Raw genomic sequence first — 16,139 nt, 5'->3', positions numbered from 1 at the left:
GCACCTTCCGGGAGATAACATTGTTTTCACCATGGCGGTTCGTCTTCTTTTTTATACTATATGAACGTACGAACTTGTGCCGCGATGCCCTCTGCTGCTTCTGCTTGGTTTCCGGAAAGCTACCACCATGATGTTAGGCATTCGCTGTGAATTCGAAAAGAATTAATACTTAAACGCGGGAAACGTTATGCCGTCTTTAACATCACGTCACCAATGAACTATAAGTAGATACTCACGCAAACTTATGAGGAACAACAATTGCTTCCATTTATTTGTTTGCCATTTGAGATATACTTCGTTCATCTCCGAAGCTTTTTCTCCACCTCTATTGGGAATCCGTGATAGTATTCCGGTTGATAGTTGTTTAAATTTGGCCGTAGCTATCATCATCCCTCACTGCGGCTGCCACCTTCATTGCGATTTCTAAACTTGGAAGCATTTTTCATTTAAGCATGTCTACCGCCTTGCATGCAAAGTTGGCTTGCATTGAAATCGAGCTGCTTTTTGATGTTTCAAAAATCACTCTTAGCAAACACCAAAGAAAATGGCGTTCTGCTTTTGCCACAATCTACTGCTCTAGAGCCTTCAACCTTTCACTACCAAAATATAAAAACACCAAATTATCTCCATCTCCTTCTCATACCGCCATTACTGTTGAGCCATCATATAGCTTATTCCAAATTGATCAAACTACCCTCACTAACCTTGTCAAGCAGAAAAATCTCAACCAGCTTCAGGAGCTAGGAGGGGTTGAAGAAATTGCCACCGATCTCAAAACTGACGCAGAGCACGGAGTCCATGGCGGCGATGATCCAGAAGACGACATTGCGAAAAGACTCAAAGCATTCGGCTCGAACACGTACAAGAAGCCACCAACAAAAGGGTTCTTCCACTTTGTGTGGGAGGCCTTCAAAGACCTCACAATTCTCATCCTCTTAGGCTGCGCTACGCTTTCTCTTGGCTTGGGAATCAAAGTGCACGGTCTAAAAGATGGATGGATCGATGGCGGAAGCATATTTCTTGCAATCATTCTGGTAATTTCTGTTTCTGCTGTGAGTAATTTTAGACAAAACAGACAGTTTGATAAGTTGTCTAAAGTCAGCGACAATGTCCAAATCGAAGCCGTGAGAGGCGGCAGGCGCCAACAGATTTCGATATTCGAAATTGTAGTTGGTGATGTCATTTGTTTAAAGATCGGAGACCAAGTTCCGGCTGATGGATTGTTTCTAGACGGCCATTCGTTACAAGTAGACGAATCGAGCATGACAGGGGAGAGTGATCATGTCGAAATTAGTCACCACCAGAATCCTTTCTTGTTTTCCGGCACAAAAGTGGCTGATGGCTACGCTCGGATGCTTGTCACCTCTGTTGGAATGAACACGACATGGGGCGAAATGATGAGCCAAATCAGCCGCGACAATGGTGAAGAGACGCCTCTGCAAGCTCGGCTCAACAAGCTAACGTCATCGATTGGTAAAGTCGGTTTGGTAGTTGCACTTTTAGTCCTGATTGTCTTGATGGTTAGGTACTTCACTGGAAATACAGAGGACGAGAATGGAAACCGGGAGTATAATGGCAGCAAGACTAAAGTTGACGACATATTAAACGCGGTTGTAGGGATTGTTGCTGCTGCGGTTACAATTGTTGTGGTGGCAATTCCGGAAGGCCTGCCTCTGGCTGTGACTCTAACGCTTGCGTATTCGATGAAGAGAATGATGGTAGATAAGGCGATGGTAAGGAAGCTTTCTGCTTGTGAGACGATGGGGTCTGCCACCGTCATTTGTACCGATAAAACAGGCACTCTCACCATGAATGAAATGAAGGTGACCAAGTTTTGGCTAGGGGAGGAACCTGTGGAAGAAGAGGCGTATTCGTCCATATCACCTTTTGTTCGTAACTTGATTCATGAAGGGGTTGCTCTGAACACAACCGGGAGTGTGTTCCGGCCTAATTCGGGTTCGGAAATTGAAATCTCGGGGAGTCCTACTGAGAAGGCGATTCTTTCGTGGGCAGTGCATGGGGCGAAGATGGATATGCAGAAAGTGGTGAAGAGTTGCAGCATTCTCTATGTCGAGGCCTTCAATTCGCAGAAGAAACGAAGCGGGGTTTTGATGAAGCGGAAGGTGGACGATTCTGTTCAAGCACATTGGAAAGGAGCTGCAGAGATGGTATTAGCAATGTGCACAAGTTACTACAATGCATCCGGAGTTGTTAAAGATATGGATGAGAACGCGAAATTGAAATTTGAGCAGATTATCCAAGGTATGGCGGCGAGCAGCCTCAGATGCATTGCTTTTGCACACACAGAAATTGAGGTACAAGAGCAAGTGGATGATCAAGAACATAAAAATTTGCTAAAAGAAGATGGATTGACACTATTAGGCCTTGTTGGGTTAAAAGATCCATGCCGGCCGGGGGTGAAGAAAGCTGTTGAAGACTGTCAACGTGCAGGGGTGAATGTTAAAATGATCACAGGCGACAATGTGTTCACTGCAAAAGCAATAGCCACAGAATGCGGGATACTCAAGCCCGATCAGGACATGTTCTTCAGCAGTGCAGTGATAGAAGGCGTGCAATTTCGCAACTACACAGCCGAAGAAAGAATGGAGAAGGTGGACAAAATCTGTGTGATGGCAAGGTCCTCCCCCTTTGACAAGCTTCTCATGGTGCAGTGCTTGAAACAGCTAGGCCATGTGGTGGCGGTAACAGGGGATGGCACGAACGATGCGCCTGCATTGAAAGAAGCTGACATCGGACTTTCCATGGGGATTCAAGGCACAGAAGTCGCGAAAGAGAGCTCGGATATCGTGATCATGGACGACAACTTTTCGTCGGTGGCCACAGTTTTAAGGTGGGGAAGATGTGTTTACGAAAACATCCAGAAGTTCATCCAATTCCAACTCACCGTCAATGTCGCAGCGCTGGTGATCAACTTTGTAGCAGCAATTTCTGCTGGTGAAGTCCCGTTAACAGCTGTTCAATTACTGTGGGTGAATTTGATCATGGACACACTAGGTGCTCTGGCTCTCGCCACAGAGAAGCCAACAAAAGAGCTCATGAAGAAAAAACCGGTTGGGAGGACGGAGCCTCTGATCACCAATATAATGTGGAGGAACCTCCTGCCTCAAGCACTCTACCAGATTGCAATCCTCCTGACATTGCAGTTCAAAGGAAAATCGATCTTCGGTGTGGAGGAGAAGGTGAAGGACACACTGATCTTCAACACATTTGTGCTGTGCCAGGTGTTCAATGAGTTCAATGCAAGGAAGCTCGAGAAGAAGAATGTGTTCAGAGGAATCCACACCAACAAGTTGTTTTTGGGAATTATTGGTGTCACAATTTTGCTGCAGGTGGTGATGGTGGAGTTTTTGAAGAAGTTTGCAGATACAGAAAGGTTGAATTGGGGGCAATGGGGTGCTTGTGTTGGTATTGCAGCAGTCTCTTGGCCAATTGGTTGGATTGTCAAGTCGATTCCTGTTCCTGAGACTCCTATTTTCAGCTATCTCAAGATGAAGAAGTCGAAGAAGAACTCTATTTGAAGTACCTTTGATTTTGAAGGATTGAAGAACCAATTCGGTAGCGACACTGCCGGTACGTGTAAATCACAGTTTGATATGCATTTTTGTTTAATTATTTCTTACATTCTTTTATTTTACTAAAATAATGTAATTTAAACTTTGATGTACAGCATGTACAAGCAACTTAGCCCTCGGGATGCCGCGGGTCTAAAACCATGTTAAACGTATAAAATATATTAAAATATATTTACTTCTATATCAAAACATATTTATATCTTTATGATCAATAAAAAACAAAAGATACATGTTTGTACAATATATTACAACACTCGGAGGCTCATGTCTTTAGTTCTAGTGATTCACATTTCCCCAGCAAATCAACCATTTGTTCTTTACCAATGGGGCTACCAACACATAACAAAATCAAAGGAACCAATTTTCAACCAACAACCAATCAAAATAACACCACACAAACACCAAAAGTTGCACCAATTCCACACAAAAATGTAAACTTGTACGGAAATTACTACGACTTGAACAAAATTCAAGCTACCCATCAACAACTAACAGAAATACCAATATTTCCAACAGAGAGAAAATAAAAAAATAAAAAAAAACTGCAAATAAAAAATCCAACATATTGTATAGAAAGATAGCAGCTTTACCTCCCCAAAGAATAATAATTGAAATTTCAGCACTTGGATTTGTTGGGTGGTAGCGGTGGAATCAACTCGGTATTCGACTGTTCATTCTCAGCTTTTCATGTTATTGTTCAGTCCTCTTTATCTTAATATAAAGTTTATTTCCAGAAAAAAAAAAAAGATTTTTAGTAATGGATTAAAACTAACATGTAATTTAGAACGTATGTGTTTCACTTTCTTATTGGTCCAAGGCTCGAGAAAAGTATTTCTTGAGATGCCAAAAAAATAAAAAAATCATCAAAATAAATATAGTTGTTCTATATCATCCTATTGAAACCATTAAAATAGTTTTTACATTATGTAAAGCAAATTATATGAAAGTAAAATTCAATTGAAATGTCAATTAACGGAAGATCTAAATTGTTCATATATTAAATCATCATATAAGCGGAGGACCTTTTTACCACAACTTGATCCACACTGTTAGCGACTGAAATGGTTTGATTCTTTATAAACAAAAGGAAAAGGAAAAGAGAACGACAATCAGCATTTGAAATCAAACGATCAGATTGAGATACAAAAACTTAATATGTGTTTATCCCCTCCTCTTGACTATCAACTCCCCCGGCATATTTAAAAAAAAATTACAGATTAAATTAAATAAAAACAATTCAATAAAAATTAATCACAAATTTCATTTGAGTAATCATCAAAATCGAGAGTGTATATAGGTGAATTATGGACAATTTACTATGGCTCAGTCAAGTAAGGACCAATTGTAAAAAGTGACATGAAGTAAAAAATGTAATGAAAAAAAAAGATGAAATAAAGATGGTAATATTATCACAAAAACAGCAGCAAGAGACCTTAATTAATTAAGGTGGCTTATTTTAGTGAGCAAAGAAAAGCTAACAATTAACAAAGCATGGATTTATTGAGAAAAAAACGCAGGATGAAATAACATTATCTCTTTCCAAAAGAATATAAAAATACTACTAGGGATTCAAAAATATTAGTTAACGCAAACAAACAACAACAAAAGCCATCAGACATAAGGTAAAGTAGCAAAAACTTGATCCAAGAAAAAAGAATCATTTACCTCTACGGCTCATAGTAAACTTGATCCAAGAAAGAAGAATCATTTACCTCTACGGCTCTAACCGTGTGACGGGGGAACTTCTTTTTTCCCATTTGGGAACTTCTTTCCCATTTAAATGGTGGATTGAATACCAAACATGCTTCTTTCTAAAGAGAAGTGTCTGATGAAGATGAAAAAAATAATAATTCAGATTACATCAAAAGAAGTAATAAAGTGGATAAGAATGTCAAAGAATGAAAATTGAACACAACACGATTAAATTTTCTATCTTCAACTCTCCGACTAATTTGATATAGCACAACAACTAACCGTTTGAAAGAATTGTGTAAAATGATGAGTCCATATTCTACCATATATTTTACCCTAATCTTAGTTATAATGTATTGGTTATTTTGGTAGAATTTTGATACTTTGTTATATATTTCTAATGTAGGACATTCGACTTCCTCTGGAACAAAACATGATCAAATGGACGAATTTTGGAGTGATTCAAATTGGAGAACGTTCGTGTGTCTCTTGCCGTCTTTGTGTCAAAGTTTCAGATTTTTCTAACAAGCCGTTTGACCGTGGCGATGAAATAAAGACCCAGCGCGCAGCTTTCTCGAATTGACGTTTCTAAATGTTTTGGGTATTTTGGAGGTCAATGTGGCATATTTTGAGAAAGATTCCTTCTGAGGATTTGTAGGGGACGTCTTCAGCTTTCAAAAGAGATCTTTTGGGATCAAATCGGAGTTGATTTGGTCGGTCAAAAGACTAATTTTCTGAGAACTCCGAATTCTAGTTCAAATAGGAAACCTTTTATTTTCTATTTTATCATTTAATTATGTTTCCTAGTTTTATTCTAAGACCTTTTAGGGTTTTATTTTGTAATAGTATAAATAAGGCTGTTTAGCAACATTGGAAAAAAGAAACGCAACATTGGGGGAGAAAACGCACTCACACTAGTTTTTGGATTCAAGTTTATTTTCAAGATGTTTTCTATCCTTATTTTTAATAATATTTCGTTGTATGATTGTTAGTAACTAATTTTCGTTTGCTAGGGCGAAGCCTTGAGCCTTAGCGTGAATATGTAGTCTTTATTCAATTGCTTATGGTATTATGCATGTTTACTTTGAATTATTAATCACTGTGCTTGAACTGTCTCTATATCTTAATGCTTAGCTACCATTAGGATGTTTAGATAAGTAATCGGATACAATTCGGTCAAAATATCACCTAAGGATTGAGTATTGCTTCTTGTGGTTAATAATTGTAATTTCACCTAAGGCGAATATCACGCTCTTAGGGGTTGCATGGTTTTTCAAAAGGTTTTCATAAAACATAATGAGTCTTGCATGTTCATATTTGATCTGAATATCACAGACGGATTGCATGTTAGATATACGTTCTTGCTTGAATATCATGAGGAGAATATGCATAAGGAAAACCTAACCTTCAAAGTTGCATGTGTAATTCATAAGTAATTGGTAAAACTACATAGGATTGTTAAGGGGACGGCGGAATCCTAGGCTTTTAACTTTATTTTCAAAACTATTTTCTTTAGTTTTTCTTTGTCAATTTATTTAGTTGTTTTATTAAATTCGTTTTTATTATTCAAAATTCCAAAATCAATATTTTTCAAAACCTTGTTTAAAATAGTTAGCTAAGGATTAGTTTAAATACAAATGATTCAATCAATCTCTGTGGAAAACGACCTTGCTTGAGCCGTTATACTACGACAACCTTGTATTCTTGCGAGTATTTTTAAGTGTTTTTATCCCTACTTTTGCAGGCGGTAAAAATCCTATCATAAAACATTATTGATTTTCTGAATTTGGTAGACATACAATATCTCTTTGCTTTAGTAGTTGAAAAGAGAAATGGAGAAAGCGTGAATGTGTATATAAAAAGTTGAACGTTATGGGAAACAAAGAAATAACTTTACAGCTAGCAAACTATTAGAAATCCTATTTTCAAACTCACTTACGTTATCAACAATGCTAGCCTTTGCCTCCTCTCTCCCTTTGCGTTGGGATGTATAAGTTTGTCTTAAATAAAACCCTGTAAGAAAGGGAAAGTAGAAGAAAGTTTAGGGAAGTTAAAATGAAAACTACAATATGCACAAAACGTAACTATTAGTAATAATAACCAATGTAATCAAACATAAATAAAATGGTATGGTATAGTTTTATTCTTTTTCATAGAGTTCTGAGGTTCGAGTCTTATGAAATGACGAGTTTGATACAAATGATTAATGATGGAATGGCTATCTCATCTAGCCATCTTGCCCGCTCTGATGGAGCAATCTTTCTTCAATTAATCTACCTTCGTTGGGTACCTACGACTGAGTTTTGGGTTGTGGATTTAAGATTTCTCGTTCTAGGGTTTGATGGAGTCTGCAACCAGCTGGAGAAGGATTGAAGCGGTGGAAAGGAAGCAACAAAACCATGAGAGAAGAAAATTAAAAGGGAATAAAACCATGAGAGCAAGATTGAAGCGGTGGAAAGGATGAACAATGAGTCGAGGAAAGAGAGGGAAGAAGCAGCGAAAACCCACGCATCCCATTTTGTTCTCCATTTGACGGCAAAGCAAACTGGCAAAATTGAAATAACAGCAAATAGGAGGGGGGAAAATCAGATATACACTGTAGAAGTAACAGTGAATTGAGCCTAAAACGACATAATGGGAATTAAAACGAAAGTTACTCTTTTAGTATATACTAGCATATTGGCACACACAAAGTGTGTGAGAAATTTTATTATTTATTATTTTTAATTAGAGATATGTTAGGATTACATGTAAGTGAGACTTTGAAAAAAAAAAGTAAAATTTGGTTGTGTGAAATTACATTTATACCCCATATTTCTTATTCATGTTCTGTTTTAATTAGAGGGTTAAACTGGTAATTTCATAGGATTTTGGTTGACAATGAGTGTTTTATTAATTAGTAGAGATATAATATAATATATAATTTTAGGATGCAAGTGTGTTCAACATCTGTTTTTAGTTGATAATGTAATTAAAACTTTAGTCCCAATAATGTAATGTTGCTAATTCTTTTGAGGTGTGATATCCACACACCTCTTTTTACTTCTCCCACACCTTTTTAGTTTTCAGCCGTCGGATCAGATGAATTGAAGAAGATCATCGGACAGAAATTAACAAGGGGTGTGTGAGAAGTAAAAAATGGTGTGTGTATAGCACACCCCATTCTTTTTGAGCTTTTCTCAAAGTATAAAAATATTCTTTGCTTATTTTATACTTAATAGTTCATAGTACTACGAATTCAATATTAAATTAGGTTACCCATTTGTGACTTAGTCGAACTCTCCGTCTCCTTAATGTAAAAATATATTGTTATACTACCAAAAAAAAAAAGAAAGTTCATAGTAACTAAAGCCTATAGTCACTTTTAATGGTGGCTAATTGTCATTTGTAACTGAAAAGATAATGAAAATCCGGTCACTGTTGTCTATTTTTTAGAAAGTAAGAAAATTCACACGATTTCATGTCAAGTAAGCACGCTCAAGCTCAATTTATAAAAGTTTTACAACAAAACAAAAAAGAGTAAAAATAAAATAATACTCGTTAGAGCAATAGTAAGTGTCATTTAAAGTTTGGATAATAATTGCATTTCTCCTTCAAATGCAAATGAGTTGGATAATACTTGCGCATGGACGAATCAAGCATGATGGGGGAGAGCGAGCATGTGGAAGTTAATGGAGGCCAGAACCCGTCTTTGTATTCCGGAACCGAGGTGGTTGATGGATATGGACAAATGCTTTTGGCTTCAGTTGGCATGAATTCGACATGGGGCCAAATGATGAGCTAGATCAGCTGTGACACGAGTGATAGGCAGACGCCATTACAAGAGCGGTTAAGTAAACGAACCCCGTTAAAGGCAAAGATTGGCTTGGGTGTTGCATTCACGGTTTTCAAGGTCCTGGTAGCGCGTTACTTCACGGGCAACATGAAGAACGAGAGTGAATTTGGCAAGTTTGAAGGCAGCAAGACGAAGATTGATGATGTGGTGAATGTTGTGGTGGACATGGTAGCAATTGCAGTTATTGTCGTTGTGATTGCAATTCTTAAAGGCTTCCCGTTTGCTGTCACTTTGACTCTCACTTATTCAAGGAAGAGGATGATTGCGGAGCAGGATCTGGTGCGGAGGCTCCTTGCTTGCGAGACTATGGAATGTGCCATCGTAACAAAACTGGCTCACTAACGTTCAATGAGATGACGATTACAAATTTTTGGCTTGGACAAGAATCTGTGGAGTAGCAAATTCAATGAGACAACAGCTTCTTATTCATAAAATTGTCATTATCTTCTTGATTTAATCCGAGGAGTAGCATTTAACATGTCCGGTAGCGTTTATGGGCCTAGTTAAGGATCAGGATTTGAGTTTTTGGGTCCTACTGAGAAAGCCATTCTTTCATGGGCTACTCTGGAACTGCACATGGTCACATGGAGGAATTGAAGAAGAAACGTGTCATTCATCGTGTTGAAGCCTTCAATTCACATAGAAACGAAGCGGGGTTTTGATGAGAAGGAAGGCGGACAATGCTACCCATGTGCATTGGAAAGAAGCTGCATATATGATACTAGAAATATGCTCGAGTTACTACTGTGTGTCCGTGTCACAAAAGCTCTGAATGATGATGAAAGGTTGAAGCTTGAGCAGATTAGGCATGGCAGCAAGCGGTCTGCGATGCATTGCTTTGCACACAAACAAGCTCAGGATAAGCACATTAATGACGGAAATAAGTACGGAACGCTCGAAGAAAGCAGCTTGATCCTATTAGGATTAGTAATAGGATTAGTAGGCCTAAAGGATCCATAGAGCCATATAGGCCAGGAGTGAGGGAAGCAGTTGAAGCTTTGGCAGTTTACCGAGATGTAGGTGGAATTGATCGCTTGCGACAATGTTTTCATCTGTAAATCAATAGCTAGCGAGTGTGGCATACTCCGGCCTGACCAGGAGTAACCAAGGAAGCAGTGGTAGAAGGTGTAGAATCTCGCAACTACATGTCGGAGCAAAGAATGCAGAAAGTTGATGTAATTAACGTGATGGCGAGGTCTTCACCATTTGATAAGCTTCTGATGGTGCATTGCTTGAAACAGAAAGGCTATGTGGTTGCTGTGACAGTTGTTGGTAAGAATGATGTGCCCACATTTAAAGAAGTTGACATCGGAGTTTTGATGGGGATTCAGGGCACTGAAGTTGCCAATGAGAGCTCAGACTTTGTCATCTTAGATGACAAATTTGCAACTTTGGTAACCATTTTAAGATGGGGAAGAGAAGTTTCTGCCAACATCCAAAAGTTTGTTTAGTTCCAGCTCACAATAGATGTTGCAATTATTGTGATCAACTTTGTGGCAGCAACCTCAGCCGATGAAGTACCATTAATAGCGTTCCAGCTGCTGTGGGTGAATCTGATTGTGGACACAATGGCTGCTCTAGTTTTCGTCACAGATAAGCCTGCCAAAGAGCTCATGGAGAGGCCTCTCGTGGGTCCAATGGTGATCACCAACATCATATGGAGGAACCTTCTACCTCAAGCTTCGTTCTAGATAGCTGTGCTCTTGCTCTTGCAGTTCAGGGACAGATGAATATTTGGTGTTAGAAGGTAAACAACACATTGATCTTCAACATATTTGTGTTTCGCCGTGTTTAATGAGTCTAACTCAAGTGGTTTGGAGAGGATTAATGTCTTCAGATGAAGTCAGAGGAACAAATTGTTTTGGGTGGTTATTGTGGAACTTCTGAACAGGTTTGCGGATACATAACGATTAAGTTGGGGACAATGGGTGCATGCATTGGGAGTGCAGCCATAACTTGGCCCATAAGTTGGGTTTTCAAGTGCATACCAGTTCCCGGTAAGCCCATATTCAGCTGTCTGAAGAAGGATAGCAAACACGGGTTAGAGTACTTGGCCAAGGCAGAATCCCCGTCGCATTGCACCCAAGTTCGAATCCCTCACCTAATAAATGGTGCAATTCCTAATATTATGGAGCAATTGACCAAACTAAATCTGTGCTCCAAGACAAGAAATTTAGAGAATTTGATCATGCTTTTCTTTTGGATCCAGCATCTTAAACCATAACCAGTGCATATACCATAGAGGAATATTTTGACAAATTAAAGGCATAACACATTCTATGTTCGATAGAAGAAAATTGTGGATGCAAATTTCTTCCTCCTTGATCTTGGACAATTTTGCACCTACAAAACAATTAACACCTTAGGTTAAGGCCAAGAGCCTCACGCGCCCACGATGAATGGGGGGGGGGCTTTGGCCGAAGAACCTCCGATGCCAAAGTTAGAATTTAGAGAGAAATAGTGTTTAGAGAATTTTGGGATTTTTGCCAAAGTGTTGGAAATTCGCTTTTTGGTGAGAAATGAGAGTATATTTATAGGGATAGGAGGTGGCTAGGGTTTTTTGGGTTTGATTTAGGTTTAATTAGCCAATTTATTTGGCTATTAAACATAAAATGAATGTTTTGGTGGTTTTTTGTATAATTGGCTAATCAATGTCACAAAAAAGGAAAATTATGGTGAAAAAAGAAGGAAATGGCCGGCTCCCTTTGGAGAAGGGATAACCGGCCTTTAGGGTGATTTTTGGGCTTAATTTGGTGATGTAATTAGCCTTTAATATATTGATTATATTAATTGGTTGAGGATGTTATGGAATGTTTGAAATAAATGGCTAATTGAATAAGGAAAAAATGAGGTAAAAACATATATGGAATGAAATAGGTTTTGAATTGTTACCCATTTTGGGTACTCCTGACTTGGTTGATGGATGATTCTTCACTGCTCGCGTGTAGGAAACCCGGTATGCCTCGAGGGTATTTTTGTCCTCTTTTGTCCAAAAGTCCACGTGTCGCCTAGTGAATATATTTGGCTCCACAAAAACCACATATGATACAATGCGCCGAGGGAGTGCATGCAAGATGCAATTACACGACGCTAATTACAGTTGAGGCGAGTATCGTTTCTCTGCACCAGTGCCTCACACGGTTTTATTTGAAACAAGTGAGAGATTCTTACAATATGATACATGAACTTCACCTGGGCTGGAACTGCTTCTGGGACTTTACCGTTGTACACAGGAGCCAAACTGTCATAGTAGTCGACTAGCACCTTCCCGCGAGTTTTTCATTTTTTCCGCGGACTAGTCACATTTCAGGCTATTTTCCGGCCATCTCCGGTAACCATTGGGCTTCCAAAGAGGTATAATCTTGTTCTACTCTTTTCTATCTTCATTTTGATATATTATGGGTTGAATTTGGTTAAGAATCGATTGAGTTATGAAACTTTGAAAATTGCCCAAAACTTTTTTAACAGAATGACTAAAATCATGGATGATGGACAATCTCAGGGACCATTTTGGCTATTTAGCCTTAATTTTTCTATTACTTACAACGCTTGAGGTGAAGGACGCGTTGTTAATGAATTGTTAAGAAATTTTGATCAACAACTTGACCCCAATGAGTCTTGTAAACTTACAAAATTAGCTGAACTAACTCCACACTCGAGGTGGGTTGATGATGTGATTCTCATCAAACCATTACATTACCACACACTTAAGGTTGTGGTTGTTAATGATTTGATAGGAAATTAAGCCACTATAAGTTAATTAAGTTGATCCCATGGCACTTTGTAGGATTTTTTTTTAAGGAAAACTGATGAAAATGACTTAAAAACTTTAAGTTTTAACGATAAGGACAAAATAAAGGGTAAAATGAATAGTATCAAGATTAACTTTTCAGTGTAAAAATGTGGTTTTTCGTTAAAATGAACATTACCTAGAGCTTTTCATTAAAGTTCTTTTTTTTTAATACAATGATATATTTAAACTAAAAGTTTGATGAATTAATTAGTATCGAACTCAGCATTTATGATATTCGAAAATAAGACATTTCACTTATAAATGAAAAAATACTACTAAATTGTAGTACTAAGTGGTTGTAGGTTTTAAATTTAGTTGAGCTAACTCTACAACCCTAACGACTAATGTACGTATATTCATTAATTCATTGGAACATCGATCACAGAAAATATATATACAGGACCTAAAAATATCCACCATGGCTAATTTATTTTTGTAATTTGACCTAGGTATGGACTGGTGGAGGATCCTCAAACACCCAAGCCTACCAAAATTTATTAGAAACGAAAAAAAAGTACAGCGAGGAGGACAACTAGCCAAAGCCTCGACGAAAAAAATACGAAGTTATGAAAACCTACACCAAAACGGTAGTTGGCCTAACGGTATACGGGACCAAAAAGCTTCCACCATGCATGTCTAATTTACTTTGTACAAATATCAATCTAACTTTAAAAAAATTTCGGCAAAAAAAATCGAAATAAAAAAAGCTTGAAATTCTTAATTGAATTGTATACATTTTGGGTAATTAATCAAGGATTGTAAATTCCTGCGAGACCGTTAAGAAGTTAAGAATCCCACATCGGTGGGTTCAAAGAAACTCAATGAGTTTAAATAATATTACCCTACTCTAACTAATACGGATGCATTTTGTGATAAAACCTCATACCTGACGGAATGGGCAGGTGGTAAAGTGGGGACAATATCAGTGTTGTTGGAGTGGGCCCTGGGCTCGTCGATCTGAAAAATTCTACATAGTATCAGAACAGGTTGTTGGGTGAGGAAATTATACATGGTATCAGAGCAAGTTATTGGGTGAGGGACAAGCCCAGCTAGTGGCTTATTATATGATATTGGGCTACTTCCTATATTTCTTCAATTGGTTTTATGGTAGAACCTAATTCCATGAGAGACTTCTTCCGCAACCGGCTAAAGATTTGGCATTGTTTCTTTCTCCGACAGTGTACGCGGGTTACATACGGAAAATTGCCAGTTGTGCACGAATTTGAAGTGAGTCAACATTTTGAATCTCTGTCGACGAAAACCCATTGACCACTCCAATTGGAATTTGGATGCCGTGGGGTTGGGAACAAAACCCACTCAAGGCTCATGTTCTTCCGTCAGTGGATTGGATGCTGTGGGGTTGGGAACAAAACCCACTCAAGGCTCATGTTCTTCCGCCCACTGACGGAAGAACATAAGGACTAGAGTAGTCCTAAACGTTTCTAACTTGAAAAAATGAAATTAGTATTACACTTATTTTTATTGCCTTGCAACCCTTCTCACACTTTAAACAAATTCAATTATTAAAGTTTCTTTCATCCAACAGATTCCATCCCAAAATTTCAGTATATTATGTTAAATGATCATTTAACAAAAATGAATAACCTTTTAAATTAAAAATCATCATTCGCTTAAAAAAAAAATCGTCTTTCACTTGTGCACTGATAGAGCTATTCCCCCTCTTCTTCTTGAATTTCATATATTTAGCCATTTCAAATCCCAAATTTATTGAACAAAGAACAATAAGGTTTGTAAAACCCTGTATTCTCTGTACACTTTTATTTGTTTCTACTCTACCCTACCTCATACTTGAGTTTTAGGGCTTGCAATTTTTAGTAATTCTTTCTCGAGTTTAATAATTGTTTTCAATAATATAGATAACATCATGGAACGGTTTTGAAATATGAGAATTCGTCGAGAATGATTATGGTTGTTGTATATAAATAGATAAAACTATCTACACATATGTAAATATTTGGATATATATTATGATGCTTTGTTTAGTGATTTTATAAATAATATATGATTTTTTCTTCTTCTATACTTGTGTTAGGCACTTGCTCACAAGAAATCCTAACTCTGCCACTGCTTTCGCCATTGGTTACTTCTAGGTTGTGTGTTGGAGGAGATGAGTAGCAAATAAATTCATATCATGCCTATACTTATTTGAATATTGTGAGAAATTATGAACAAAAATAAAAAGTTAAGAATAAGTGAGATGAGGAAGGCGCTTGAGATTAATTAACTGCCCTTAATCAAATCTAAGAGACAATAATTTGACTGTAGCTAAGCTATAGTCAATCCCTTCTCAACTTTAAAACAGATAATGCTCTGAGTCTTTGTTGAAAAAAGTTTGGAGAGAAGAGAGACTATCCCATCCCTTCCTTAAGGGAACCGATTTTTTTTTCAATATCCAAATGATTTTCGTCAAAATATCGCGATATTATCGATAATATCGCGATATTTCCGAAACTATCGCGATATTTTGGCCTGGTTTCGACGGAAAGAGGACGCCGGAGCTTACAAGCTCCGGTCAACCCCAAAACGTGACCAACACATGTCAAATAAACTACCAAACTGAAGCCCAAGGGAAGAGGAAGAGATCTATACCATTTTCAAGGCATGCCGTGGTTGGAGCTCGACGGAGTTTCACCTTGGAACCCACGGTCCACACCGGAAACTGGGTTTTGGTTCCTTGTCTGCACTAGCAGAGGGAGAGGAAGAACGAGGGAGATGAGGGAGTGCTGGTGTGTGTGTGTGTGTGAGTTCGGGGAAGAACCGAAGAACTAGAAGGAATGATGAGAGTTGCAGAGAGAGGGAGGAATGATGAGAGTTGCAGAGAGAGGGAGAGCATGGGAAAGTGGAGAGAAAGAGAGGACTAAGAGAGATGAGAGATGAGAGCCTCGGGACAAAAATAAGGGGGTGGACCCCTTGGCTCACTAATTAAGATCCAAAAACAATAATTTTTTTAAAAAATAAAAATAAAAACCTACAAAGTAAAATTATAAACTAAAGGGAAGGGTTTTACATTAAGGCCTTATTCGAAGATGTGACCCTTCTAAACTAGAAATATACCAACTGATGGATTGCTTTATGAAAAATTGGTAGAAAGAGACATAAAGATAAAGTCATCTAACTTGTAAGGCAACTTTCTTGACATAGTATTTTACGTCAATATATAATTTTGAATCTCATAGGAACTCTATGTGGTACTGAGTCACTAATA

General features: G+C 38.0%; 1 protein-coding gene and 1 pseudogene across 1 annotated transcript; both read left to right on the top strand.

The window, feature by feature from the left end:
* Positions 1-249: 249 nt before the first annotated feature.
* On the top strand, positions 250-3,782 carry LOC103402556 (putative calcium-transporting ATPase 13, plasma membrane-type). Its single transcript, XM_029094790.2, has one exon. The coding sequence runs from the start codon at positions 453-455 to the stop codon at positions 3,537-3,539; it is 3,087 nt and encodes a 1,028-aa protein (XP_028950623.1). The 5' UTR covers positions 250-452; the 3' UTR covers positions 3,540-3,782.
* A 5,119-nt stretch (positions 3,783-8,901) lies between these two features.
* Positions 8,902-11,344, top strand: LOC103402554 (putative calcium-transporting ATPase 13, plasma membrane-type; annotated as a pseudogene).
* Positions 11,345-16,139: the final 4,795 nt, after the last annotated feature.

The sequence above is a fragment of the Malus domestica genome, chromosome 15 (assembly GCF_042453785.1).
Source record: "Malus domestica chromosome 15, GDT2T_hap1".
Lineage (NCBI taxonomy): Eukaryota > Viridiplantae > Streptophyta > Magnoliopsida > Rosales > Rosaceae > Malus > Malus domestica.
The sequence above is the reverse complement of the archived record's forward strand: the minus strand, read 5'-3'. Positions and strand labels throughout refer to the sequence as shown.